The sequence below is a fragment of the Boeremia exigua genome (genome assembly GCF_020726555.1).
Source record: "Boeremia exigua strain MPI-SDFR-AT-0100 chromosome Unknown C7974scaffold_10, whole genome shotgun sequence".
In the NCBI taxonomy this organism is placed as follows: Eukaryota; Fungi; Ascomycota; class Dothideomycetes; order Pleosporales; family Didymellaceae; genus Boeremia; species Boeremia exigua.
The window spans coordinates 1,249,203-1,273,314 of record NW_025763527.1 but is presented as its reverse complement, the minus strand read 5'-3'; the positions used below and the strand labels follow the sequence as shown (position 1 = coordinate 1,273,314).

Genomic DNA, 24,112 nt, shown 5'->3' with positions numbered 1-24,112 from the left:
TGAGATGTGCATGAGGGTTGAAGCCTGCAGCGAGTCGGCCAGGTGCCCGCATGTTCGAAGCAGCCGCTACGAGGCTTCGGTCTATGGCCACCCCTGCCGCACCCCACACACGGACGGCGAATTGCAGACCCGAGTGGGTTGTTGGTCGGGTTACATCGCGGAAAAGGTGTTGCACCCCGGTCAGAAGCTTGGCTGGTGGATGGCGACAGTGGTTCGCCTGCAGGACGGAGAAGGCTGGACGCCACGGAACATCCACCAATCAATACTCATGCTAGGTACGATCTGCTACCGGCTACTAGCGTCGGAGCAACCTGCGGCAGCAGCCATTCACAGAGCTCGTGTCGAGTACGCTGGTGAGAAGCGCCAGGGCCTGCTCGGCTGTCAGGCTTCTGCAAAGCCACCGCTGATAGCGTCAGGGCCGCTACGGACGGCGTGAGCGCACTGACGAATGACCTGCTTGCATGCTCACAACGGAGCCGACCGAGTCGCCGTTTCGAAGCTGCACCGAAGCTGTGTAGAAGATAGCAGCGCCAGGCGCTCACCACTGGGAGAGCACAGCGAACGCCGCCCGCTGTAAAGCATCTGCCAAGCTGAAAGCCTTCCGGGCACGGAAAGCAAGGTTAAATCAGCGGCTGCCTCTTCACCGTCATCATCCCGCAACAAAGCACGGCCGCCAAATGTTGCGAGCCAGGCATCTCTGCAGCGCAGTTGGCCGTGGTTGCGGGCGTGATGCAATCTGCGCGAGGATGCACGCGAGCGGCCGCCCGCGCGAACAGACGTTGGCGATGCAGCGCAGATCCAGATGAGGATATTGCGATGACATCGAGGCGCCCGCGGGACGAAGCTGGAATCATGCAGAGACGCAAGCCCGGCCTAGGGTGGCAGTCCCTCTGCCAACGATGTCAGTCGCCCGGCCCTGCGTGCGCTGTTCTTGCTCCGCAAAACCTCTTGGCGAACCGTCCCCATGGGCGTCGCTGACTGTGATAACAGCCAGCGGGCCTGATGTGAACAAGATATGACCGTAGTGACTCGTGCAAGCCAGCCGTGCCCCCACTCGCAACTGGCGCCTGCAGTGGCTGCGCAGCATCGCTGTCAGTGACTGCAGCAGCGCAGCTGGTGGCGTCCATGCTGGCTCTTTGCAGTGCCCGTACTCCTGAATTGTCTCAAATCCCCTAAGCGGTTTGCGACTGCCATGACACGCGCTTCCGCCTGGCGATCTTTGATCAAGCAGCCAATGCCTGATTACCGCTCCGCCGCTACTTGTGGTCGGCGCACATCTGTGTGGAGAGCAGCTGATTCGAAGCAACCAGCACTGGCGCATAGCGGCCCTGACTGGATCCAATCTCCATCTCAACGGCGTGCTTTGATGCGCCGTCCTAGAAGTTTACTTTGACGGCTCGCCCTTCTGGCCGATGATTGAACCGTTGGTTTTCCGCTTTGGTGTTTGTGCACGTGCCGGCAGAGCCAAGAGACACAGGCATCGGCCAGAGGTACTACTTTGGCGCCTCGTGTATGCTCGAGTGTTGCTCCACCCACTCAGCAGTTTTTCTGAGGTAACAAGCACTCGACACAGCCCGTCAGGAGGCACTCTATGTCAACTAGACCAGGTGCCTTCCCGAGATGTCCTGCTGCTAGCCGTATGTACCTGGAGATGAGTATCACCTAACGGCACTGGCGCACTCAGGCTCGGGCGGGGTAGAGATGCAGAGTCTGGGGAAACGCCCTTGTGCGAGTGGGCGGCGAAGCCCGCGGACGTCTTCTCGAAGCAGCCTGTAAATTTAGACGTGCTGTGCCTTGCGGTCCTGCATTGCCCTGCCGGGAAGGAATCACCCTTCCTCGAAGCCTAGCCCATGGCTGAACTTCGCAGAGCTTGACTCGATGTGAGCCTCACGGGGTCATGTCGGCAGCCGCTCTGAACCTGGGATGCCGAAGACATGGAATCCGCAACGATGTGGAGCGTTCGCCGTCGCCGTCGCCGTTATCCCTTATCGTGGTCTGGACGATGATCCTGGACGCTCATTTAGATTACAGAGACCTGACGATCAGATGCTATTTCAACCACGATCGAGAACGTTAGACAGATTACTAAAATCATGCTGTGGGGACAGACGCAAATATCTCGTAGCGAGCAGGCAGAATGCGCCGCGGGGCTCCCAAATCCGACCGAACCAATTTTGCCGGTATTACTCAGGACCAACTCGAATGTCGCTGCGCGGAGCCTCCATCCCTTACCGCTACACATCCGACTGAGGATCATAACGAACCCTCCTATACCGAGGCAAAACCCTATAGAGCATGCGATCCGCAGCCAAAATGAAGTCTCACAAGGTTGTCGCAACCTGGCAGTCGTATACATTATTGAAACTTGAAAGGCCGAAATGCCGTGCAGCTATCACAAGCGGCTCTCCGGAAGGGAGAGTTATTTTTGCACCCCACACATGTTCTGGGAGTTAAAGTGGCACCACCGACAGCCTTGTGCTTAGCGTCCAAGAAATGGACCAGAGTCGAGCGCATCTGGTGGTTGGACACGAGGGCAATCGCGCGACAAGCTCGCAGTTTAGTTTCCTCCACCAAAGAGCGGTCAACGCGCCTTGTGGCATACTGTTCCTGACGATGACGGTTGAAGTCTGTGCTGCCGGACCGGCAGAATTAAACGGATGTCGACATGCAAAGAAGCCATTGAGTGATTCGACAAGCACATGCAAAAAGCCATCCATCACCAAAGTTTGCGCCAACCTCATCTAGGCTAAGTTCTGACTTTGTGGCTTATGTAAACTTAAGCTTCAATTGACAGCAAGTTGTCGTCAAGCACGCTGAAAAGTTTGCTTCCTTGGCTCAATCTTCTTGCGAGCAACCTCTGGTCGACTATCGTGCGAGCCCTGAGGTCGCAAATGCCAAGGACTGTCTTTTGTCCACGACATTGGTACGCGGTACCGAATGCTTAGCTTGCGACTGTGTGTACGTGCGTTGCACGACACTGCCGGAATCTGGGGAACCCAGGAAGCATTGTTGAATTTCCTGTTCCAATCAGCCAGATTCCATTGTGTAACAGTTTGGATGGATCTGTGTTGATGCTGTTCGGCTGTCGAAGGTTCAAGCCTGGCGAACGCGTCCAAGCTCCCTCGGCTCAAGGCGCCCTTCCCCACATCCAGCTCTGTGGCAGCTCTCACCAACACGCTATTACCCCATACTCTTCCCGCATCCGAACATCAATTGCCCTGCCTGCGGCGTAGCCACTCCGGATTATGTCGTCGAAGTTTAATTGTCTACGCGCCGCGCGTCTCGCTGCGCGCCATCCGTGTCATCGAAGGACCCTTGCCTCGGCCGCCTCTAGCCGTGACACTGTTCGAATTGTCGAAGTTGGGCCAAGAGATGGACTTCAGAACGAGAAGAAAGCCATTTCTGTGGCTACGAAGATAGAGCTATTAGAGAGACTGGCCAGGACTGGTCTGCGGACCATCGAGGCAGGCTCATTTGTGTCACCGAAATGGACACCACAGGTAAGACTCGAGCTTTTGAGATGCCGTGGCGTGATGCTGATTCACCCTTAGATGGCAAATTCGTCCGAAATCCTCGAATACGTCCTCCGTAATACGCCTCAGTCCCCCACGCCTATAACATACCAATGGCTGCTTCCGAATGTGAAGGGGTTCGACAACTTTCTGAAATTGTGGAATACTCAGTTGTCCTCGGGGCAAGATGCGTATCCTACGCCTCCGCCTTCGCCAGTTTCAGAAGGTGGTCCAGCGTTGAATACATCGTCAGAAGATCCCAACGCCATGCCCTCCGCAACTTCAGGTGCTGAAGCTATGGGTAAAGAGCGGAGCGCAACAGGTTCAGCTGCGCCGATACACGAGATTTCCATATTCACTGCGGCAACCGAGGCTTTTACACAAAAGAACACCAACTGCTCGATAGCAGAGTCGCTGAAACGATTCGAGCCTGTCATGTCGAAGGCCAAGGAGATGGATTTGAAGGTTCGAGCATACATCTCAGTCGCACTCGGGTGCCCATACGAGGGACCGGACGTGGATCCTCACAAGGTGGCAGAGCTAGCAGTCAATCTCCTGGAGATGGGCGCAGACGAAATCTCAGTCGCAGACACGACGGGCATGGGCACCGCGCCGAAGACTGCAGAGCTTCTGAAGACTCTGAATTCCGCTGGTATTGATAAGCACGACCTGGCGTTACACTTCCACGACACATACGGAATGGCCTTGGTAAATTCGGTGGTCGCTCTCGAGCACGGTATCCGCACATTTGACGCTGCAGTAGGTGGGCTTGGAGGCTGTCCATACAGCCCGGGTGCGACTGGCAACGTGGCCACCGAAGATCTGGTTCACCTTTTCCATAGCTTAGGTATGCCCACTGGAGTGAACATGGAGGAGCTTTCGGAGATTGGCGAATGGATCTCGGCAGAGCTTGGGAAGTCTAACGAGAGTAGTGCCGGAAAGGCTACATTGGCGCAGAGGCGGAAGTAAAATAAGACCACCGTAGGGTCAGATTACAGAGTAATAGATGATCAGTATCAAAGCAAGCGTTTGGTGTTTGTCGGCCTACATGTACAGCTTCTCTTGTGTCCAGCGAGGGCTAGACTGCCTCTACGTCGAGACCCTGAGTGGTATGCGCATCCTTCTTCAGGATCCAGGACTACGGGCTCAGTAGTCTTGGTGAGAGTGGTCCGTCTTGACATGTGTCAGAATCGTGCCTTCCTTCGCTGCCGCCGTAAGGCCAGCACGCTTTCGAAGATTACCTTTCTTACTCCAGACTCGCTGACCCTCATTCTTTCAACCACATATTGCACCATAACCCAATTGGTCGTATGTCTGCCTTATATTGCCATCCAGGGCTCGCTAACTTCGGTGTCGGTGTTATTAGTATGGCGCCATCCTTGCCCGATCTGCCGGCAGAGCTGCTCCTCCACATCGTGGAGCTGTCTAACGAATCATCCGAGTTCCGTTGCGATGAAGAAGAAACGTGGAAGAATTTGCGCGCCACTCATCCCCAGATTAACGAGAAGATCGTGCTCAGATTTGGCATCAAGTATTTCAGCCAGGTACTCGTCGAACTCCACCGTGATGTACTCTTACGTTTCCGGTGCGTCGTCGATGGACATCTTGGGATGCATGTACGCTCCCTGACCATATGCGCTTCGACTCTCATCAAGGAGGAGAGACTGTATGAATCCTCAGACTCGACGGACGAAGAGTCGAATTCATTGCATACCAGCACAGAATGGGTCAAGTGTCATGAGCCAGTAGCCATGCGTCACGACTTCGATGACACCGCAGCCGAACTAGTCACGGACGGTACTTGTGCGACGCTTCTTGGCGAGATACTGGTACGACTACCCAGCCTGGCTTCTATCACAATCCGGCCACCTGAAGCGCCCCGAGGTATCAAAGCGAAGAAGATTGGAGAGATTCAAGTTCGTTGGGCTATGGCGTTGAAAGCGATTCTGTCCGCCACGTTCCAAAAAGGCCCACTACTGAAAACTCTTGTCGTCGAAGCAGGCTTCCCTTTGGTTACTGTTCCTCTCTCGGCCCTCGACCTTTTCGAGATTCCAACCGATCGATTGGTTTCGCTTCATACATTGGCTATTGAATTGGACATCGATGTCCCGACCAGTAAGCCAGTCATGGCGTGCACGTACGTCGGGACCTTGCTAATCCTGTGTAGATTCGCAAGACTTGCATGCTCAAATACTTGCTCACTTCTTTCGAAACGCTACAGCCTTGACCAAGCTACATATCGCTTGCCATAATTGTTCAGATGCATTTTTCAAAACGCTAGCGACCACAATGCCACCCATGTGTCTCACGACATTGTACATGTCACATGTGAAAACTCGGTACAAGCACTGGGCTGCTTTCCTAAGAGCGTTCAAAGAGACCCTGAGGAGCCTCGTGATGGAACACATCACCTTCACGAAGCCAGGTGAGCACCATTTCGTGATCCATTTCCTCCGAGGTTTGTCCTTGCAGCAATGCTTACTCCGGAATATCTACGTGGGAGGCCAGAAGATCAGATTTACCAGACTGCACAGGTATATGCCGACTACAAAGAGGAAGATACTCAAGGGACCTAATCGCGGACTCACGGATGTGCGCTGGGTTGAAGTCCCCAGAAACTGCCAGAGGCATGAGCTTTCACTCTCTGACGACGACGACCATAGTGTGGCGTATTGGTTGTCAACCTTACTTCAACTTGCTGCGGAAGGTGACTGGTGATCGACCACTCGTGTGTGGTGAAGATGCGGAATAGACTTCGGTCTTCGGGAAAGGTCACAAGGAAAGGCAACATGTCGTCGCGCAGAAGACAACGGGATTATGACCAGGAGTGTTTATTGTTAAGTCAGTATTAATGTTGGCACTGATATGCTATATTTTCGTGTTCCATAATCCCAGCACCTCACTTGCCGCGTTCCATAATTCAAGAGCGTTGTCTGATACCCTATGTATGATCGATGTGCACCGCGTATCGAGCGACGATGCTTCCAATGTGCAAAGCTCCACAATATCGATACTTTCGAAGATAGTGCCTGCAATAGTAATAAGTGTCGTGTCAAGACGCTTGGCTATAATCAAAGCGTCCTGTCTTCCTGGCCTTGTCACAAAACATTCGGGCACATGCACTACACAAGTGTCAAGGGAGAAGATTGATTTGAGTAACGTATTTGACATTTTCTACACTCGAGTAAGGCCGACCAGCACGCATCCCTGCGTCTATTCCGCTGTCAAGAGACTTCCAGAGAACCATCTACCAGACTACTGGAAGCTTCCGCCAGCCCAAGACAGCCCAGGGGCATACAGTGAAGCCCGCCCAGCAAAGGCAGTGGAACGAAAAAGGCTTTTGGCGATAGGTATCGAGAAGAAATAAGTCGGATATAGCGGTCGACGGGTAGCTGGCGCGGAGATTACAATGGTACAGTCTAGGCGCTGATACAGCCCCGAATGACGAGACGGGCACGCGACGACAAGGTTCAGCACGGCATTTGCAGCATCGCCATGAGATCGGGGGTCGGGGGTGCACACTCAAGCGCGAGGGTCAACCAGAGCGGAGACAGAGCTCCAACGGGGTTCAGCAGAACACGCGAACTAGGTGACGAAGATCCGGGGTTGAGAGCAGGCAGCGAGGTCAAGCACGCCACGTACGAGATCGAGGTTGGCGTGATCAGCGTGTAAGCATCTCATCGCATCGCAGAAGTCATTGACGATTACAGCGGTGTCGGGTCCGCATAAGAAGACAGTCGAGAAAAAATCCAGAAAGGTCGGGTATAATCATGCCACGTAAAGCAAGTCCAGACGCGGTCATGCAAGCAAGCAAGCATCAAGCGGCAGCGTTCAGCGGCGGTCTCAGCATCATGTACATGATCACGGACAGGCTAGGCACCAGGAGGGCCAGGTGGTGCACCCCCTTGCTGCTGCTGTTGAGCAAACGATGCGTACCACATCGCCAAGTAGTTCTGGTAGCCGCCGTAAATGGCGTATGGGTCAGCACCAGTTGGGGAACCTGCCGCAGGTGCAGGAGGCTGGCCCTGAGGGGCGGCCTGACCATAGGACTGTGGAGGCTGCTGCTGCTGTGAGTAATTGTTATCCTGGCCACCTTGGTCACGACGTCTTGTGTTGTTCTTTTCCTTCTGCGTCATATTAGCACAGAATTTGAACAGGAAATGAATAAAACTGACCACTTGATCAACCTTGTCCCAAATGGCTTGTTTAGCATCATCAATGGCTTGACGGGTTCCAACAAGACCGATCTCACGTTCGATATCGGCACCAGAAGCTTGTGAGACGTTGATCTTGCAACCAGTCTCTGACTGCATCTGTTTAATAGTCTCACCGCCTGCAGCATGTTAGCCTTCGGAGCAGCCGAAGCTGGTACAAGCCATACCTTTGCCAATGATCATGCCAACAGCATCTGAAGGAACCATGATGCTGTCATTGATCTTGTTGCCGCCACTAGCTCCACCAGCGTAGGGGTCGAATTCACGCTTGTTCTGCTGCTGGTGTTGCGGTTGGTGGTTAGGACCATCCATCTGCTTGGTGTCACTATCGACAATCTCCATGATCAGCTCCTTAGCATGGGCAGCAGCAGCGGGGCTTCCAATGAGGTTTACAGGGCGAAGACCGTTCACGCTCTTGTTTTCACCGACAATGTTGACATGGCAGCCACTGCGCTCTTGCAAGTCACGGATGGTCTCGCCGCCACGACCGATAATTAGACCGACAGTACGATCAGGAACCATGATTTGAGACGACTGTTCACCTTCACGAAGAGCTGGCTGTTGAGCCGCTGCCTTCTGCGGAGCGCGAGCGTTGCGGCCAGTCTCACGAGCAGGGTTGCCACCGTTCTCCTCAATAATTCGGTTGATCTCGCGCTTTGCACTGATACGAGCACTTGGGGGTCCTGTAATGCGACACTGGCGCTGCGGTCCGGCCTCAGGGCCGTTGATAAACTGGATCCTAGTGCCTGACTCTTGTTCAATGCGACGCAGACTCTCACCTTGGCGTCCAATGACAAGACCAACAAGCGAAGAATCAATGAGAATCACCTCGGAGTTATCATTAGGGGGCGTGGCACGGTCATTTCCGCCATACTGTTGGCGGGGTGGTGAAAACGTGTTACGTCTAGAAGGGGAACGAGAGCGCTCACGACCATAGCCGGCAGGCGCGCCACGACGCTCGTCGCGGCGCTCGTCTCGGTAAGGGTTGTAGCTATCACGGGGGTTGTCTCGACGCTGAGGAGACCTCGAGCGCGATCGCGAGCGTCGGTAAGGGCGTCCGCTTAGTCGCGGATCCTCCTGATGAGCTGGCATGGCATAAGCCTGCGGAGGTCCGCCCATACCGGACCACTGGTTCTCCATTCCCGGACGCGCATCAAAGGCAAGCCCTTTCTGGGCTGCAAAGCCTCGCGCTTTCGCTAGCGCATCCTGAATGCTGACGGAGCCAGAACTGACGGGTTTGATTGCGCTAAGATCGAGGCTGCCGGAGCTGGTGGGCTGTGGGAAGTTGAAGCCAGGGATCTGGGGCGGCGTCGCGGAGGGCATCGCACCAGGGAAGCCTGCAGGGAGACCTGGGGGCGGGGGCTGGTGTGGAATTTGCTGTTGCGGCGTCTGCGATGGGGTAGTAGATGGGCCGCGTCCAGCAGCTTTTTGAGTGGTCAGCGTGTGCCTGCACAGAGAGGTAAAGTCTGCTTACCGAGAGCCGCCAGGATGGCATTCAGATCTGGGGGAGGTGCTGCCATGGCCTCGTGTTGATGTCGCAGAGATGTAATCTGGTTTTAAACTTGGTCGCGCGTACTCTGACAGTAATAGAGGAAGAGAACAGTAGCACTGCGATGGGCTTGGCTGCGCAGTGGTGAGGTTGTGATGCGACCGTGTTGGACGCGAGTGGAAAAGAGAAAGAGTCGAGGGTTGATGCGCTAAACTTTACCTAATCCTGGCTAGCGGCATCTGGCACGTGTGATCACTCACCTCACCACTCGCACGAGCATTGAGAGTGAACGCGGTTCGGCATCACACTTCGAAGGCTCTAGCAAAGTTTAGTGTCTGCGCTTCTATTGATACATTAACACTATGATGCTGTGGCACGGTTTCTCAATGAGTTGTAAGGATGTCTTGGTATCCAATCTCCCAAGTGCCACAAACCTCGGTCCCGTGTAAAGACCGTCCAACAAGCGAGCACAAGCTGATACAAAATGCAAAGACAAGTCGATTGATCGATCCGTGGGTATACATTGAGATACGAGCTAGTCGTAGTTGAGCTGCCAAAGCATGTGTGCTGAAAACGAAACGCCCGCTCTTAAGGAGTCTCGGCGACTGAGGCGAACATGGACACATTGAATCGAATTAAGGCGCGTTCGACGCGACAAGACAGCTCGCAGTTAGATCTGATGGCGCCGATGTGCTATATGCAGGTCAAACCAAACGCCTGCAATGACAAATCACAAATCAGATGCTGAGATTACCTCATCATCTGGGAAATATTGTTCCACTTCTGCTTGAGGGTTTCGTGTTCTTCGTTGATCTAAAACAAGTCAGCAATGCATGGCTTTCTCAACTGTGTAGACTTACTGTTGCCCATTTCATCTTGGTATCCACTAGCTCCTGCTCCATTTCGGCCATCTGCTCTTCAAGAGCCCGATTCTCGTTGTGAACGACGATATTTTTGTGCATGACAGTTTCCATCTCATGTTTCAGCCTCTTTTCGACCTCATCAGGCTGAGTGTCTACGATTTTCTGAAGCTCCTCCACTTTCGTCTTCAGAGTCTCATTCTCCTCAGCAAACTGCTCGTTCTCAACCTTAGTCTTGATAAGGTCCGACGCCATCTCGACATGCTCCCTATCCGACTGCTCGGCGCGGTTTTCCAATGACCTGACCTTGGTCTCCAGTGTGGCTGTCCTCTCTTTCAGACATTGCAGTTCAGTCTCGCGGTCTTTCTCTACCCGCTGTTGCTCTTTCCATTCAGCGGTATACTGCTTGAGCATCTCCGGTGTAACCTGGACTGCTACAGCGTCCTTGACCAGCTGGTCTGCGCGGTAGATTTCTTTGTCGACCCCACTTGTTGAGCCAAAGAAACCATTCTCGAGGATGGAGTTGGCTGAGGGGGCTTTGTCGATGTAAACGTCAAACAGCTTCTCCTTCAAGAAGTTTGTCAAAGTCGACATGTCCTTCATTCCTAGCAATGTCTCGGCGTTCTTTTGCATCAGTACAAGACCAAACTTCAGAATCGCAGCTTCGAGACCGTCAGAGAAGATCAAGTCATACACGCGGACGACGAGCTGCAGCGGAAACCGGTACGCGAAAAGGGTAAGGAACCACTGTGTAGCGTAAAGCTGAGGCTTGACCTCTCGGCGGCGTAGATGACAGTAAAGAGCAGGCTCGAAATCTTCCAATAACCGCTCGAACTGGTACAAGTGCAGGTGAAGACCAGCCATGTCCGCGACGAAGAGATCGCGCAGACTGTACTTGTTCATCAGGGTGACGAACATGCTGAATGCTTCTTCTTCTGGCATATTAAACAGTAGCGGCATAGCAATGAAGTTCATACCCTGAGCATATCCCACGGCTTCGTCGTAGAGAGCGTACGCTTTGCAGATCCCGAAAAGGCCGTCTTGTAACCCGGCTGCCATGAGGTACTTCGAATAGCTCGTGCGTGCACCAAGGTCACGCTTGATAGTCCTTTCCAACTTGAGGATTGCTGCAGTCTTGTCTTTTTTATCAGCGGCCACTTTAGCCTGAAGCTTGATGGGATCCTCGGTAGTTTCTGAAGAGATTGATGGTGACTTCAGGGGGGCGTTTGCGCTGCCAGTGGTAGTAGCTGGAGTTGAACAGTCCGATTGAATTGAGGATGCGGACGATGCAACGGAATCTCTCTCCTTGCCGTTGCCGTTCATTTGCGAATGGCCCTGAACCGACATGTGCTCTTTGTCTGTCCCTCGCGCAACAAGCTCCCTGTATTGTTGCTCTAGTGCTTCGTTCTTGCTTTGCGCCAGAACCTGCCAAATCACACCACGGATGACCTGGGGAATGCCGTTGGCGACAGCGCGGTTCAGTTCTTCGGGACTTGTTTGTGCAATGACGGTGGGGCCCTCGTTCACGACGGACTGCCACAGGTCCCAATCAACAGCTTCTGCTTCCCCCACTGATGGTCCAGTCGCGAATCCAGCCGCGGTCCCTGGCGCCAGTGCGAGGTTGACGGTTGACTGTCGGGCAACCGCTCCAGAACCAGGGCTTGTCACAGCCTCTTTCTCAACCACACTTCCAGGACTTGCTATTCCAAGACCTCCCTCGCTGGTCATCTCCTCGCTTATCGTAATTCCAGCCTCTTCCCTCATTCTCAGTGCCTTGAAACGGTCACGTAGACTCCCCTGGCTCGACCGGTTGTTGCCTTTCAACTCATCTTCATCGTCAATTTTGCTCAGGGTGAGCTCGGGGTTGCTACCGAGCGATTGGATTGATGCGTTCGTGTTTCGGCGATCGCTAAGAGGCAGGGGAGGGGATCCGGGTTTTTTGCTCGAACTGTTTCGTGAAAGCCATGCGAAGGGGCTGGTGAGTTTCCTGGTAACAGGGGCTGGGGGCGGGGGAAGCTTCTCCTGAACTACCGGGGGAGGTGGCGGGGGTGGAAATTTGACAGGAGACATCTGTCCAGAGAGGCCCTGCAGCCCACTTGCAGAAGCTGTCGAGTCTCTCGAATCTCGTAGGGGCAGCTGAGGTAGCTCCTTGGTGCCCTCTGTCGCAGGTCAGCCGAGTTCAGCTCTGCAACACGATAGGTATACTAGCCTTCTTCGAGCGACACATCATCCATATCTGATGTCACTGATATTCTGTGTGCCGTGAGCAAGGGCGACTTGGCAGGTAGTGCGTCTTCGGTGGATGTCTCGGTAGCCTCCACTTCGCCCTTGGTGTGCTGTGCCTCATCATCGACCTGCGTTGACACTTCCGGTACTTCGAGCGTAGGTGATCCGACCTTTGGCGATTGGATTGCAGGTTGGCTTGACTCGCGCTTGCTTATAAGGGATCGTGATCGTGATTGTGAGCGTTCTGAGTGTGATTCTGGGCGAGGGGTAATCTCAGAGGCATCCTCGAAGCTGTCCTGTCACGACGCACATATGTTAGCTCAAGCCCTTGGAAGCTACCTGCTTGCATTCCACGGATCCCACTCACTCTTCCCCTATCAGAACTGTGTGCGCTTGTGGGCCTCTCGGGCTTCTTGTCCTCTTCCATGTTGCCAGGGTCGCGTAGAGCCAGATGTCAAGTCGAAAGAAGGCGCACTTGGTGCAGCAGGTCGAAGGGTCGAAAGGTGTTGCAAAATAGGAATTAAGGTATGGCGGAGAGCAGGTGTACAGCCCTTGCAGTGCTCGTCACGCACGTTTGGCAGTGATGTCGAAGTGAATGGTCGAGAGGAGCTGGAATTAAAGATCGGTGGATCCCTACTCCCTAGTCGGGGCCTCGACTAGCGCAGCGGGTCAGCCACACCTTCCTAAATATATCCAACGGTCATCCACCAAAGGGACTTATAAATCGCCGTTGGGCTCAGCAACGGCTAAGGGCGCTGGATGTCTATTCCATTAGAGGATGTGGTGGCGCACGAGCTCAATTCACGAAATGCAGGTCACCAGCTGCCTTCAGGTTCGGTGGGGTAAGCGGCTCAACATTGCGGTCAACGTGAAACACGTATGTACCTAGCTGGGCCCGGCCGGACTACGGATCACCCTATACACCTGTGTACTATGTACATAGCCGTAATACCTACCTAGTCTACCTACGTTGCGCTTTTACATTTGCGACGAATTATTTGATTTTGCTGCTGCTTGTTTTAGGGCATTCCACCGCGATTGAGCGCTTCACTCTGGTTTGAAGAGCGCTGCATTGCATTGGAACGACGTTCTGCATCGTGCCGACGGCCAAGCAAGGGAGCCTGCACGTCATTTGCGGAATTTAGATTGCTTTATCAGACGGGCTACATAGTTGTTATCGTTGCCTGTAGTGTGGGGTCCTTTTCTGCTTTGAACCATATGCGAGGGTGTGAACCCAAAACAATGATGAGAATGCATACTGAAGGCGACATTCAGGTGGCAAACGATCTACTGCTGAAGATAGAGCGCAGCGAGCCTTGCTGCTCAACACACGCTTTGCAGGGTTTCTCTCGAGCATTTTCGTAGCTGCGATGCGAAAGTATTCACGTCAAAATTTCGTTCGCAAACGTACTGTGCCATTGACATTGAACCCAAAATTAGTGGATATCGATAAAGTGATTAAGATAATTGAACGTGTGACTATCGCGCTCTGTAATGTCAAGAGTTTAGGAAAAGAGTCGCACAGACTACTTGGGGTATTTCAACGCTGCGTTCGAGCAAGCAGGGCTGGTGGTAGTATTCAAGACAATGTGCGCCATCGCTATGCAATTCGTAGCTTCGTGATCAGTACCTGTGAAGGCGTGGTGGTATCCTGTAAGTAAACGCCCCCCAATGCCGTGGCCAGGCAGTTCCCTAATGAAGGTGACCCAAAAGACTGGGTGAAATCCAAGAACGAAATATGGAAAAGGGTATAAGAGCAAAGGAAAGGCCGACGAGTGGTGGGAAAGCATCAGCGCTCGTGTAGATCATCGCTGAAGCCATCCAGCGCCTCACAGAGAGCGATCCAAAATCCACGTCTCATGGGCGGCGCAGGCTGTGCAGGCTTGCGAGCAGGAACGAGCTTCTTACGTTCATCGGTCTGTGTGCCGGACTCGACCATTGCTGGTCTGAGTGGTGTGGTGGCCTTGGGGTTGTATGCCTCGACGTCGTCGACTGCAGTATCCATGGACTCCCAGCTGCTGCCAACATCTCTAGAGCCCGACTTAGAGGGAGAAATGTCCAGTGATTCTTGCATGTTCTGCTTCACTGCGTTCGCATTCTTTCGCAACCCGTCGATAATGGCGAGTTGGATCTCGTTCAAAGCTTTTGCTTCCTCGAAGCGCCGTTTCAGGTCCGCGGTGTAGATTTGTACATCGTTGATATACTTCCCGACCTGGGCCATATAGTTACTGTTATCTTCGATGACGTGCGCCGTGGGCTTGGGGCTTGCAGGACGCGGTGAATCTCCACCAGAAAACAGATCGTCGGCGCCCTTCTTCGTCTGCGCATCCGGGGCAGCAAGGAAGGAGGTCATGTTCTCGAACTGTCCAACAATGTACTCCATCTGATCGTCGGTGAGCTCGCGCTCCGCCGTGAGGTTTTCAAAGTGCGCGATACATGATGAGAGGGCGCTCTGCACAGGTGAAGCCGATGAACGCGATCCGGTATCCCATGGAATCGGCGATAGCGAGCCCTCTGTGCTTGGGTGTAATATACGCGAGCTCTCGGGCGTGTACGGATAGCGCAACGCGCCAGGCGCGTGTTCCAGCAGACTGGAGGTTTTCGTTGGTGTGTACGGCGCAGGCTCGGTGACTGTGTGGTGAGGCTTCGGCCTGGAGATGCTGAGCGGCTCGTTGGATGTATCGCATCGTTTGCTCTTCCTGCCAGGGGAGCCGGACCGCGGCTGTCGAAGCGGCCAACGGTGTTCGTCCATGTCTGATGCGCAGCTCGATGCTCGTCGGAAGGGGTCTGAAAAATAGGCGGATTCAGGGCTGCCACGCGCTTCGGTCTCGGGCGGCGTCCACGGTCGTACGGAATGCGTCGGTGGGGAGTCCATGGCGCGGCTGTAAGTCGAGGGGTCTTGTGGTCCAAAAACGGGGTGCGTGCGCGTTTATATGCGCCGGGCGATTATGCGCGAGAAAAGGTTGCAGTGCGCGCAGTGCGGGACGGTGAAGGACATGCGACAAACGCGCAAGTGCTGCGAAGATGGTTGGCGACTGTGACGTCTCGGGCGCTGCGACACGCTCTAGTGGTCTGGCTAACAAAGCCATTGGCTGGCCGCTGGGGGGTGGCTGCGAGCGGGGCAGTCTTGTTCGAAAATCACTGTGAGGGCGGACCAACGAGGAGCCCGATTGGCTCGTCGATAAGGCTGGAGATCACCGTCGTGGGTCTGAATAGGAAGAGCCTCGACATTGTCTGACTCTGACTGACTCTGACATTGACTCCGGAGCTCCCTCTACACAACCAGCAGTATAGCATAGCTGCATTTGCTGCACCTGCAAAACATGGCGCAACAGGTACGTAGCATCGCGGCCCGCCACGTTTAGCGGCACAAGAGCTGAGCGCATGACCACAATAGCTAGGCGTTCAGCCATCTCTCGACACGGTGCGGGAGGTGTTGGCTGCGGCAGTCAACTCTCCGAACCCGCCCAACCTCGTCCCCGTCTTTTCCTCAATCTCCGCCGAGTTCCTGACGCCGTCGAGCATATACCTCAAAGTCTCCGCGAAGTGAGTGCGTGACTCATTTGGTGCGCTTCAGCTAGGGTTGACACGGCGGCAGGTCGAAGTCTAAGCTCTCATTCCTGTTCGAGAGCGCAGCAACGACAGAGACTATTGGGCGATACAGTTTCGTTGGTGCAGACCCTCGTAAGGTTATCAAAACCGGCCCCGGCCATGGCGAAGAGACGGACCCTCTGCCCAATCTCGAGAAGGAGCTCGCGAAGAGCAGAGTCGCAACCATTCCCTCGATACAGCTTCCTCCCATGACTGGTGGTGCTGTTGGTTATGTTGGATACGACTGCGTCAAGTACTTCGAGCCCAAGACACGGCGCGATGATGTGAAGGACATTCTGGAAGTTCCGGAGAGTCTTTTCATGCTCTTTGATACAATTGTGGCACTTGACCACTTCGCACAGGTCGTGAAGGTCATCACCTACGTCAAGGTTCCGGATAGCCTCGACGACCTGGAGCAGGCTTACGAAGAGGCGAAGGCCACATTGAAGAGATACGTGACGATACTCAAGGACAAAGAAGTGCCGATGCCTGAACAGGGCCCGATTACTCTGGGCAACGAATACAAGTCGAACATCGGTCAGGAAGGGTACGAGGGTCACGTTAAAGAGCTCAAGAAGCACATCAGCGTAGGCGACATTATCCAGGCTGTTCCTTCACAGCGTTTCGCACGACCCACCTCGCTGCATCCATTCAACATTTACAGGAACCTGCGTAATGTCAACCCATCGCCCTATCTCTTCTTCGTAGACTGCGAGGATTTTCAGATTGTTGGCGCCAGTCCCGAATTGCTGGTAAAGGAAGAACAGGGCAGAATCATCACACACCCCATTGCCGGGACTGTCAAGAGGGGAAAGACTCTGCAGGAGGATGCAGCCCTGGCCGAAGAGCTCTCTACCTCACTGAAGGACCGAGCTGAGCATGTTGGTTTAACCATTCTACGTCAAGCTCAAAGTTGACTGATTTCACAGGTGATGTTGGTGGACCTCGCGCGGAATGACGTAAATCGCGTCTGCGACCCACTCTCCACTCGCGTGGACAAGCTGATGGTCGTGCAAAAGGTTGGACCACCAATTTCGTCATCGCATTCGTGCGCATTGCGACCTCATCGGAAGCAATTTGCTAATCCATACAGTTTTCGCATGTGCAGCATCTAGTCTCCGAGGTCTCAGGCGTGCTGCGACCTGGCAAAACACGATTCGATGCGTTCCGATCTATTTTCCCTGCAGGTACGTCAAGTGCTCCATAACATGGTCTGATATTGAAACGCAAACCAGGGACTGTGAGTGGCGCGCCCAAGGTGCGAGCGATGGAATTGATTGCAGAGTTGGAGAAAGAGAAGCGTGGTGTCTATGCTGGCGCTGTGGGGTACTTCGGCTACGGCAGCGTCGATGGTGATAAGCAGATCGAGGGTGCTATGGACGTGAGTTGGCCCCTGAGGTGCACGGTTGTACCATGACTGATCTTCCACAGACGTGCATCGCGCTACGGACCATGCTTGTCAAAGATGGTATCGCGTATCTCCAAGCTGGGGTAAGTTCGAGAAATTCTTGCTGCTCACACTCTCGCTGACCATTGGCCAAGGGAGGAATTGTGTTCGATTCAGATCCATACGATGAGTGGATGGAGACGATCAATAAACTAGGTACGTTCGCTCCTGCTTCACCGTCAAACTGCCCCGTCAAATCGCCGTGTGCTAATCGCAGTCTGGCATGTAGGTGCGAATACACACTGCATCACTTCAGCTGAGGAGAAGCATCTGGCCGAGCAAAATGAAGACAGTGTCGACGCAGACACGCCGCAATCGCTTGAGGGTGATGCGAAGCCACGCATCAGTGTGGCTGCGTAGATAGCGAACGCTTGACTGCGCCACACGAGGCTGGCGACTGCAGGGAGGGGCTGGCGATGCCAGCTCAGATGCACAGGGTCTGGCCCACAATCGAAGCCATCTCCGTCCAGGTTTGATTAGACGAGATGGCTACCAGATTATCGTCGGTGGTCACAGAAGGTCCAGAGGCTACGAGACGTCACATCGATAGGCGCTCCTTGATCAAACAAGGTTCGATGGTAATTTCACAATTTATCCTGCCGCCGAAGTTTGCAAAGCAAGATTATCCAACCGTACAGGGGCGACTCGTTCTGACCGTGACACGGCGTCTTGAATCGACGGTGTTGCAGCAGGTTCAACGTGATGTTGGTGTGGCAGGTTACTTGGACAACAAGCCTTGATCGTGAGCTGTACATGCAGGTCGAGCTCATCTGTGCACGGCACTGCAAGCAAGGCCGTTTGGCGACATCATAAAACTGGATAGTTAGCGCAGCTAACCCCAAGCAGATCTGGGCTCGGCAAGCTCGATCCATTGGCCAATCAACGCGTGCTTCGTGAATCCTGTTCCTTTGTCCAAGATGATCGTGCCTGCCACATCCCTGCATGATCCGAGTAAGGCGCGGCTGCTCCGTCACCGCACCAGCCATTGTAATTGCGGAGCGACCAGCCGGGCAAGCTAACAGGGTAGGAGCTTCACTCACTTACCAGCCACGACCTTCGCACCGTTTGCAGGCCTCAGAAGGATAAAGCCTGCTCCTCCCTCTCGTCCAAGGTTCTTTACTCACTCATCTTCAACCAAGCATCCCACAGGACTAGCATCTCTTCTTCTTCACAACACCTTTCCCTGCAAGCCTAGCAACCTTTGCTCCTACCCGTCACCACCGTCAAGATGAAGCAGTCCATGATCCTCCTCGCTGCCGTTGCTGGCGCTGTCACCGCCCAGAACCTCGGTTCTTGCGCAGTACGTGTTTGCTCTAGCTACCATTGTCGCAAACAATGCTAACCTCTTCCAGCAAATGTGTGTCAACAACATGAACCTGATCGCCAACACTGAGTTCAGCTGCGCCGCCGGCGACACTGCCTGCTTCTGCTCGCAGTCCAACTGGGCCTACGGTGTCCGCGACTGCTCTCGCCAGGCTTGCTCTGGTGAGGAGTCCGCTCAGGCTGTTAGCTACGCTGCCGGTCTCTGCCAGGGTAAGTTCACTTTATAACAATGCCTCCAAACTGTTCCTAACCCCACGCCAGGTGTCGCCTCTTCCATCACTGACGGAGCCTCTGCCTCTCCTTCCGCGGCCCTGTCCATCCTGAACCCGGCTCTGTCCAGCGCTTCAGGTGTCACTGGTACCGCATCAGGTGAGGCTACTGCCACCGGCAGCGCTTCCCAGTCCGCTATTACTACCGTGCCCCTTGTTGCTACCGTCACCAACTCTGACGGCAGTGTCCAAACCACTACCTCTGGTTTCAGCACTGTTTACAGCTCAGGAGCACTAACAGAGTCTGCAGCAAGCGCGGCCTCAAGCGCAGCTTCCTCGATCGCTTCCGAGCTCAGCTCCGGTTTGTCTTCGATCGCTGAGTCTGCCTCGTCTGCTCTTGCATCTGCCACAGAGTCCTTGGGCTCTGCTGCTTCCTCTGCCACCGATGCTGCTGGCTCTGCCCTGTCTTCTGCCACTGGAGCCATCGGCTCTGCCGCCTCTTCTGCTACCGGCGCTGCTGGCTCTGCCGCTTCCAGCGTTGTTCCTGGTGCCGCCGCCAGGATCACCGGTGTCCCCGTCGCTGCTGGCTTCGCTGCTGCCGCCTGGCTCCTCATCTAAGCGCCTCACGCTGTCCAAGGTCCTACCTCAACGGAGTAATGTGCATAATGGATAGAGGTGGAACGGTAATACGAGGAGGGCTTGGATATATCGCCGTGTACTCGGTGATGGATTGAATACATACCCTGGTATTCGATTCGAGTCGCAGGACTCGGTTTTTTACGACACGTACACGATGGCTTGATGACTACGACTCATTATGCCTATGACTCTTTCATGTATTCGCGCTTTGGCGCTTTGATACCCTCACACTCGGCCTGGGGGCAAGCGATCCGGTGTTCGGACGCTGGTAGATAGCAAATACCTTAATTCAAAGAAATTCAATAATCAACTCACCATGAAAGTTACTTGAACCTCGTCTCAACTGATCTCCTTCAACGCCCTCACAATGCTTGCGTTCCCACATGTAGTGGACGGTCCTTGACCATTGGCGCAGAACAGTCGTACCGCCTGTGTCGCAAAGTCTGCATGCGGTACCCACGACCTGCAGTGGCGCCTTGTGGAAGCCACGTTGAGCGGCTAGACGTTGTGTTACAGAGCACGAGCGCTCCGAGACATTTGCGCCGCAGAACTTGCAGAATAGCTAAGATGAAAACTTTTGTGGTTTCACAGATGATGTATCGCTGTGAAGAGACTTGGAGCAGTGAGGTTGACATAAACCTCCTCAGCCACAATACGAGCATCACTTCGGATCCACATGGCTGCTCACAGGTCCGTCCCAGTCCGTCCCGGCCCGCTGCGGATGTCCGTTCACTCACCCTGGAAAACGAGTCTCTGGGATGCATGCTGCGGCCATACTGTGGCTGATGAGCCGTGCATAGCGGTCCAGGATGCAAGGAGGTTGGGAACGGTGCTGGAAACTGCGGGGTCTCGCGTGTGCAGTGCGTGTTGAGGCGTTGGTGCGTATGCAAGGCGGTGGGTTCGCCTGCCTCGTGAGTTCTCGTGCGCTGATGCAAGGGCACGTCTCATTTTGTTCTTTTCTCGAACACTAGTTCCTGAGCTGACTACACGGGATTCTCGTCTTGTTATTGTTCAACGAGATGCTGTGTTCGGTTTGTTGACATGATGCTAGTGCAGGGATGGCTCGCGTCAGTAGGCCTCAGCCGCAAGGCCGAATTGCTGCCTGTTGGGCGCCTGATTGCTGCCTACATCACCGGAGCTCCTCGAAGTTTGGCATATTTAACAAAAGTAACTAACTATCGCTCGAACCTTCTATCATCTCCTCATCAACCATCTCAACCTCGATCTTTCATTCACTTCTCACCATATAAGCCCAGCCTTAGTCCTTCACTTACGTAGTTGGATCGCGTTCTTGGCACGTCTGTGATTTTCAGCCCAGTTCCATCGAACACTGCCACTTACTTGCACCTATTATCTATGCGTAGAGAAGTACCACTGGTAACCATGGCCGAGAAAAGGGTTAAGGAGTCCTTTCAGCCAACGCAGCCGGATGTGACTGAACATCAGCGGAGTGACAATATTGCCGGTTTTGCAAAACACCTTCATGCAACTGCCAACAGTGTCGCGCAGGCTTTGCTCCCTGTCATTCACCTGTGTAGCGTTCCATCTGTTACTCAAGCCACAAGAGAGTTACTGCAGAAGACGTTCGCTCTTGCTGCAATCTTGTCGACTCTCGTCGAAGACCTAGCGCTAGAACGTGTGTCGAGGGGTAAGAGTCAAGACAAGGACATGTGGACCACCGCGCATTATATCAATGTCTTGCAGTCCATGAGTCAATGTGATTGTGTCTTTGAAGCCATCTCCCGTGCGGTGCGAACAGCAGACGAAGACTTTCACGTGAAAGTATCGGGCGCAGAGAAAATTCATGACTTCGTTCTGAGTGACGAACGTCAGGAGCTGGATATGATTGATCGCTGCTTCTACCACATGGCTCAAACAAGACTGATAGTGAGGCACACAGTTCTGACTCGAGTTCAAAATCCGTAAGTCAAGCTTGGAATTCTTCATCAGCCGAACCAGAACTAATTTCGTGAACAGTAATGATGAGGAGATCCAGAACACCTTCCTTCTCACGAAAGCACTTCAGCAACAGGATCCAGATGCGCTTAGAAACGAGCCACTCGAAACTAAGCAACTAAGTGCAACCTCAACGGCGACACCACCGAATGCTACACCCGCGGCCAGTCCTCCTCAAGTCGACCTTGAGCCGAATTCACAGAACTTGACCCTGTAAGTCAATATCTTATATCAGCCAAGAAGACCATCTAACTTGTCTTCAACAGAGCCGACCATTCCAAATCCGTCCAAGCTTTCAGCAGTGCTCAGCATCTCACATATATTGCTGCGTCAGCGCGAGAAAACAAGCACGGCCAAAATACTGACACGCGTTACGTCGATCCGCCTATGGCACTGCATGGTTCAACCTCGAAAGAGACAGCAGGATCTACTGAGGCCAACAGGCCAACGGATAACACGCCGAAAGCAGAACCGGGATCTGTGACATTCGGGCAGCCCAGTATCATCAAGCCTCTTTATTCCGCGAACCCGCTTTTCGGAAGGAACACTTCGAAGGACCCGATATCTACCTGCAAGTCGTCAGGCTTCAACTTCAACACAGTCACACCCATACCACATTTGGAGGCTTACATCGTTCGTCCAATGATGCAATCTACCGATGCTGCCTGCACATTGTCCTTTGGAATTGAGTCTTTGCGGATCAGCGAACATGCCTTGCAAGCCAAGGTGCAAAATCTAGGGCCGGATTACTCTATAATGGACGAACTCCTCGACTTGCAGCCCCAGATGTTGAATCTGATACAGTCTCGCACAGCACAACGTCAAGGAAACATAGTTTCTGTAGAATATGGAAAATCTGTCGAACTCACTACGTTGATAGGATCCCTGCAGTTCAAGCCTGCAGTATTCATCATCTCAACAACGACAGTACTTCCGCAGAACCCTCTCCCGAATCCAACTCCGACGTGTACACCTTCGAAGTTCGAGTCAAAGCAGAATGGAAATCCAAGTCTCTTTGATAAGGTTGCACCAGCGTTCGGGTTTGCATCCACCAACCTCAGCCCAGCGACAGTTTCTAGACACCACCCATCTGCAGCGGAAGCGTACTCGACACGCCTACAGGAACAAGGAGAGTCATGTACGCATGTGGAAAGCTCTGAGGGTATGGGTCTTGCTCATTACCAGACCATGACGACAAACAAGAGCTGGCACGACAAGGACCGTTCGCTCGAAGAGATTCGGCTTGCTGATTACGAAGCTGGACGTGATAGACCCATGAAGACTAACGGTATATCGTACCCCTGGGATGCCGCCCCAGCTCGATTTGCACCACCAACCAAAGTCGAGTTCTCCAAAACCGGGTGGTTCCCCGTCAACATAGTCGCCTCAAACCCTGGCTATGGTTTTGCGCCTGCAGCATCGAAGGTCGAGAAGTCGACACAGAATGGCAAAGCCTCACCCTACCTTCCATCCGACATGGCTCCTTCCAAACCTAGCTCGTTCCAGGAGTTGTGGCCAGCTCTGCCACCATTTGTGCCGCCACAGAGCGACAAATCTTCCTCTAAACTTCCATCGGGCATGGCTACTTCTGGACCCGGCCTATTCCAGAGGTTGGGCGGCCCACCGTCTGTGCCACCAAGGGAGCCGTTCTCAAACACAGTCTGCACACTCCAGCATCAACATGGTCTTTTCTGTCGTACCTCAACATCGCAGGGTAAGACGTCTGCTTCTACTACAGCAGATACAATGCCTTCGCCATTCGCCTCTCTTGCAACAGTAACTCCAAAACAATGTCACTTTGACAGCGCAGCGACGAATCAAACGGCCAAATCCCCCTTTGCGAAGCGCCCAGATATTCCAAACATCCAGTTTGGGGGATCAGCACCTGTTCCCTCTGGCGCCAGCATGTTTCCGAACAACAACGATGCAAATAGCAACATCAAGCATCCCAGCGGCCGACCTACCGGATGCTCCTCCTGTAGCCCTACACCATCTTGTGCTTTGTTCGGAGGGAACACAAGCCAGCCAGTCACTCAGCAACGCAGCCTCTTTGAGACCTCAGGAACGGCACCTGCTTCTCCACCGCGACAGGCTTTGTTCGGAGGCACCACAGGCCAGCCAATCACTCAGCAACGCGCTCTCTTCGAGAACTCGACAACAGCACCTGCTCCTCCGCCATTTGGCGGTATGGCTGCAAAATCCGGCCCAGCGGGACCACCTGCATAATTATGGAAGGTAGTTGAGGAGACTTGGGGCCGAGATAGGGCGGCAATGACGGCTAAGGTGGCGGTTGAAAGCGGTCCGTCCGACGGTGCGCGCGAGGTGTTGCTAGTCCGCAGGACAGACTGCAGCTGAGGTGAATCAGAGTGATATCAATCTATCGAAAGAGCAGGCGCCAGTTGAGGTACTCGTTGGGTACTGGAGGGAGAGAATGATGAGACCGTTTCACTCTTTTATCTGATAACTAGGAGGGAAATAGTTCACATTAGCAGAATTTCTATCGAATCGATCTCATGCCGCCGTGACCGCAAAGCTTACTTATGCAAGACAGACTGTTCGACGGTTCCGCATCACACTGACTTTCCAGTCACATAAGGCCAAATCCCTGTTCTCCAGCTTCCTAAGAGATGAACACATATATGTAAA

At 53.8% G+C, this 24,112-nt stretch overlaps 7 protein-coding genes across 7 annotated transcripts; 4 read left to right on the top strand and 3 right to left on the bottom strand.

Annotated features, from left to right (window-relative positions):
* The first annotated feature begins 2,819 nt into the window (after positions 1-2,819).
* On the top strand, positions 2,820-4,564 carry C7974DRAFT_341878 (uncharacterized protein). Its single transcript, XM_046139285.1, has 2 exons — positions 2,820-3,500; positions 3,552-4,564. Exons 1-2 carry the CDS (start codon positions 3,246-3,248, stop codon positions 4,479-4,481), a joined length of 1,185 nt encoding a protein of 394 aa, XP_045994178.1. The 5' UTR covers positions 2,820-3,245; the 3' UTR covers positions 4,482-4,564.
* Positions 4,565-7,384: 2,820 nt separating this feature from the next.
* C7974DRAFT_317992 (uncharacterized protein) lies at positions 7,385-9,246 on the bottom strand (the record flags this gene model as incomplete). The annotated part of the gene is made up of 4 exons (XM_046138627.1): positions 7,385-7,639; positions 7,688-7,845; positions 7,894-9,150; positions 9,201-9,246. 4 exons carry the CDS (start codon positions 9,244-9,246, stop codon positions 7,385-7,387), a joined length of 1,716 nt encoding a protein of 571 aa, XP_045994177.1.
* Positions 9,247-9,488: 242 nt separating this feature from the next.
* C7974DRAFT_401087 (rab-GTPase-TBC domain-containing protein) lies at positions 9,489-13,137 on the bottom strand. The gene is made up of 4 exons (XM_046142569.1): positions 12,669-13,137; positions 12,285-12,597; positions 10,076-12,234; positions 9,489-10,028 (listed from the first exon to the last, which is right to left on the bottom strand). Exons 1-4 carry the CDS (start codon positions 12,726-12,728, stop codon positions 9,966-9,968), a joined length of 2,595 nt encoding a protein of 864 aa, XP_045994176.1. The 5' UTR covers positions 12,729-13,137; the 3' UTR covers positions 9,489-9,965.
* An 889-nt stretch (positions 13,138-14,026) lies between these two features.
* C7974DRAFT_38977 (uncharacterized protein) lies at positions 14,027-15,400 on the bottom strand. The gene has a single exon (XM_046141404.1). The coding sequence runs from the start codon at positions 15,174-15,176 to the stop codon at positions 14,091-14,093; it is 1,086 nt and encodes a 361-aa protein (XP_045994175.1). The 5' UTR covers positions 15,177-15,400; the 3' UTR covers positions 14,027-14,090.
* A 37-nt stretch (positions 15,401-15,437) lies between these two features.
* C7974DRAFT_38925 (anthranilate synthase-like protein component I) lies at positions 15,438-17,811 on the top strand. Its single transcript, XM_046141340.1, has 9 exons — positions 15,438-15,636; positions 15,699-15,847; positions 15,900-16,773; positions 16,822-16,911; positions 16,986-17,079; positions 17,128-17,273; positions 17,324-17,383; positions 17,435-17,495; positions 17,569-17,811. Exons 1-9 carry the CDS (start codon positions 15,625-15,627, stop codon positions 17,697-17,699), a joined length of 1,617 nt encoding a protein of 538 aa, XP_045994174.1. The 5' UTR covers positions 15,438-15,624; the 3' UTR covers positions 17,700-17,811.
* Positions 17,812-18,567: 756 nt separating this feature from the next.
* On the top strand, positions 18,568-19,489 carry C7974DRAFT_379025 (uncharacterized protein; the record flags this gene model as incomplete). The annotated part of the gene is made up of 3 exons (XM_046140440.1): positions 18,568-18,639; positions 18,692-18,872; positions 18,924-19,489. 3 exons carry the CDS (start codon positions 18,568-18,570, stop codon positions 19,487-19,489), a joined length of 819 nt encoding a protein of 272 aa, XP_045994173.1.
* Positions 19,490-21,723: 2,234 nt separating this feature from the next.
* Positions 21,724-23,811, top strand: C7974DRAFT_38854 (uncharacterized protein). Its single transcript, XM_046141285.1, has one exon. The coding sequence runs from the start codon at positions 21,854-21,856 to the stop codon at positions 23,690-23,692; it is 1,839 nt and encodes a 612-aa protein (XP_045994172.1). The 5' UTR covers positions 21,724-21,853; the 3' UTR covers positions 23,693-23,811.
* Positions 23,812-24,112: the final 301 nt, after the last annotated feature.

Coding starts and splice junctions, on each gene's coding strand:
- C7974DRAFT_38925 (XM_046141340.1), top strand. Junction 17,274..17,323: donor AGATCGAGGGTGCTATGGAC/GTGAGTTGGCCC, acceptor GATCTTCCACAG/ACGTGCATCGCGCTACGGAC. Junction 17,496..17,568: donor GGAGACGATCAATAAACTAG/GTACGTTCGCTC, acceptor TCTGGCATGTAG/GTGCGAATACACACTGCATC.
- C7974DRAFT_38977 (XM_046141404.1), bottom strand. CDS start 15,176: ATGGACTCCCCACCGACGCATTCCGTACGACCGTGGACGCCGCCCGAG.
- C7974DRAFT_38854 (XM_046141285.1), top strand. CDS start 21,854: ATGGCACTGCATGGTTCAACCTCGAAAGAGACAGCAGGATCTACTGAG.
- C7974DRAFT_401087 (XM_046142569.1), bottom strand. CDS start 12,728: ATGGAAGAGGACAAGAAGCCCGAGAGGCCCACAAGCGCACACAGTTCT. Junction 12,235..12,284: donor TGATGTGTCGCTCGAAGAAG/GCTAGTATACCT, acceptor GACCTGCGACAG/AGGGCACCAAGGAGCTACCT. Junction 10,029..10,075: donor CCAAGATGAAATGGGCAACA/GTAAGTCTACAC, acceptor GACTTGTTTTAG/ATCAACGAAGAACACGAAAC.
- C7974DRAFT_341878 (XM_046139285.1), top strand. CDS start 3,246: ATGTCGTCGAAGTTTAATTGTCTACGCGCCGCGCGTCTCGCTGCGCGC. Junction 3,501..3,551: donor CACCGAAATGGACACCACAG/GTAAGACTCGAG, acceptor ATTCACCCTTAG/ATGGCAAATTCGTCCGAAAT.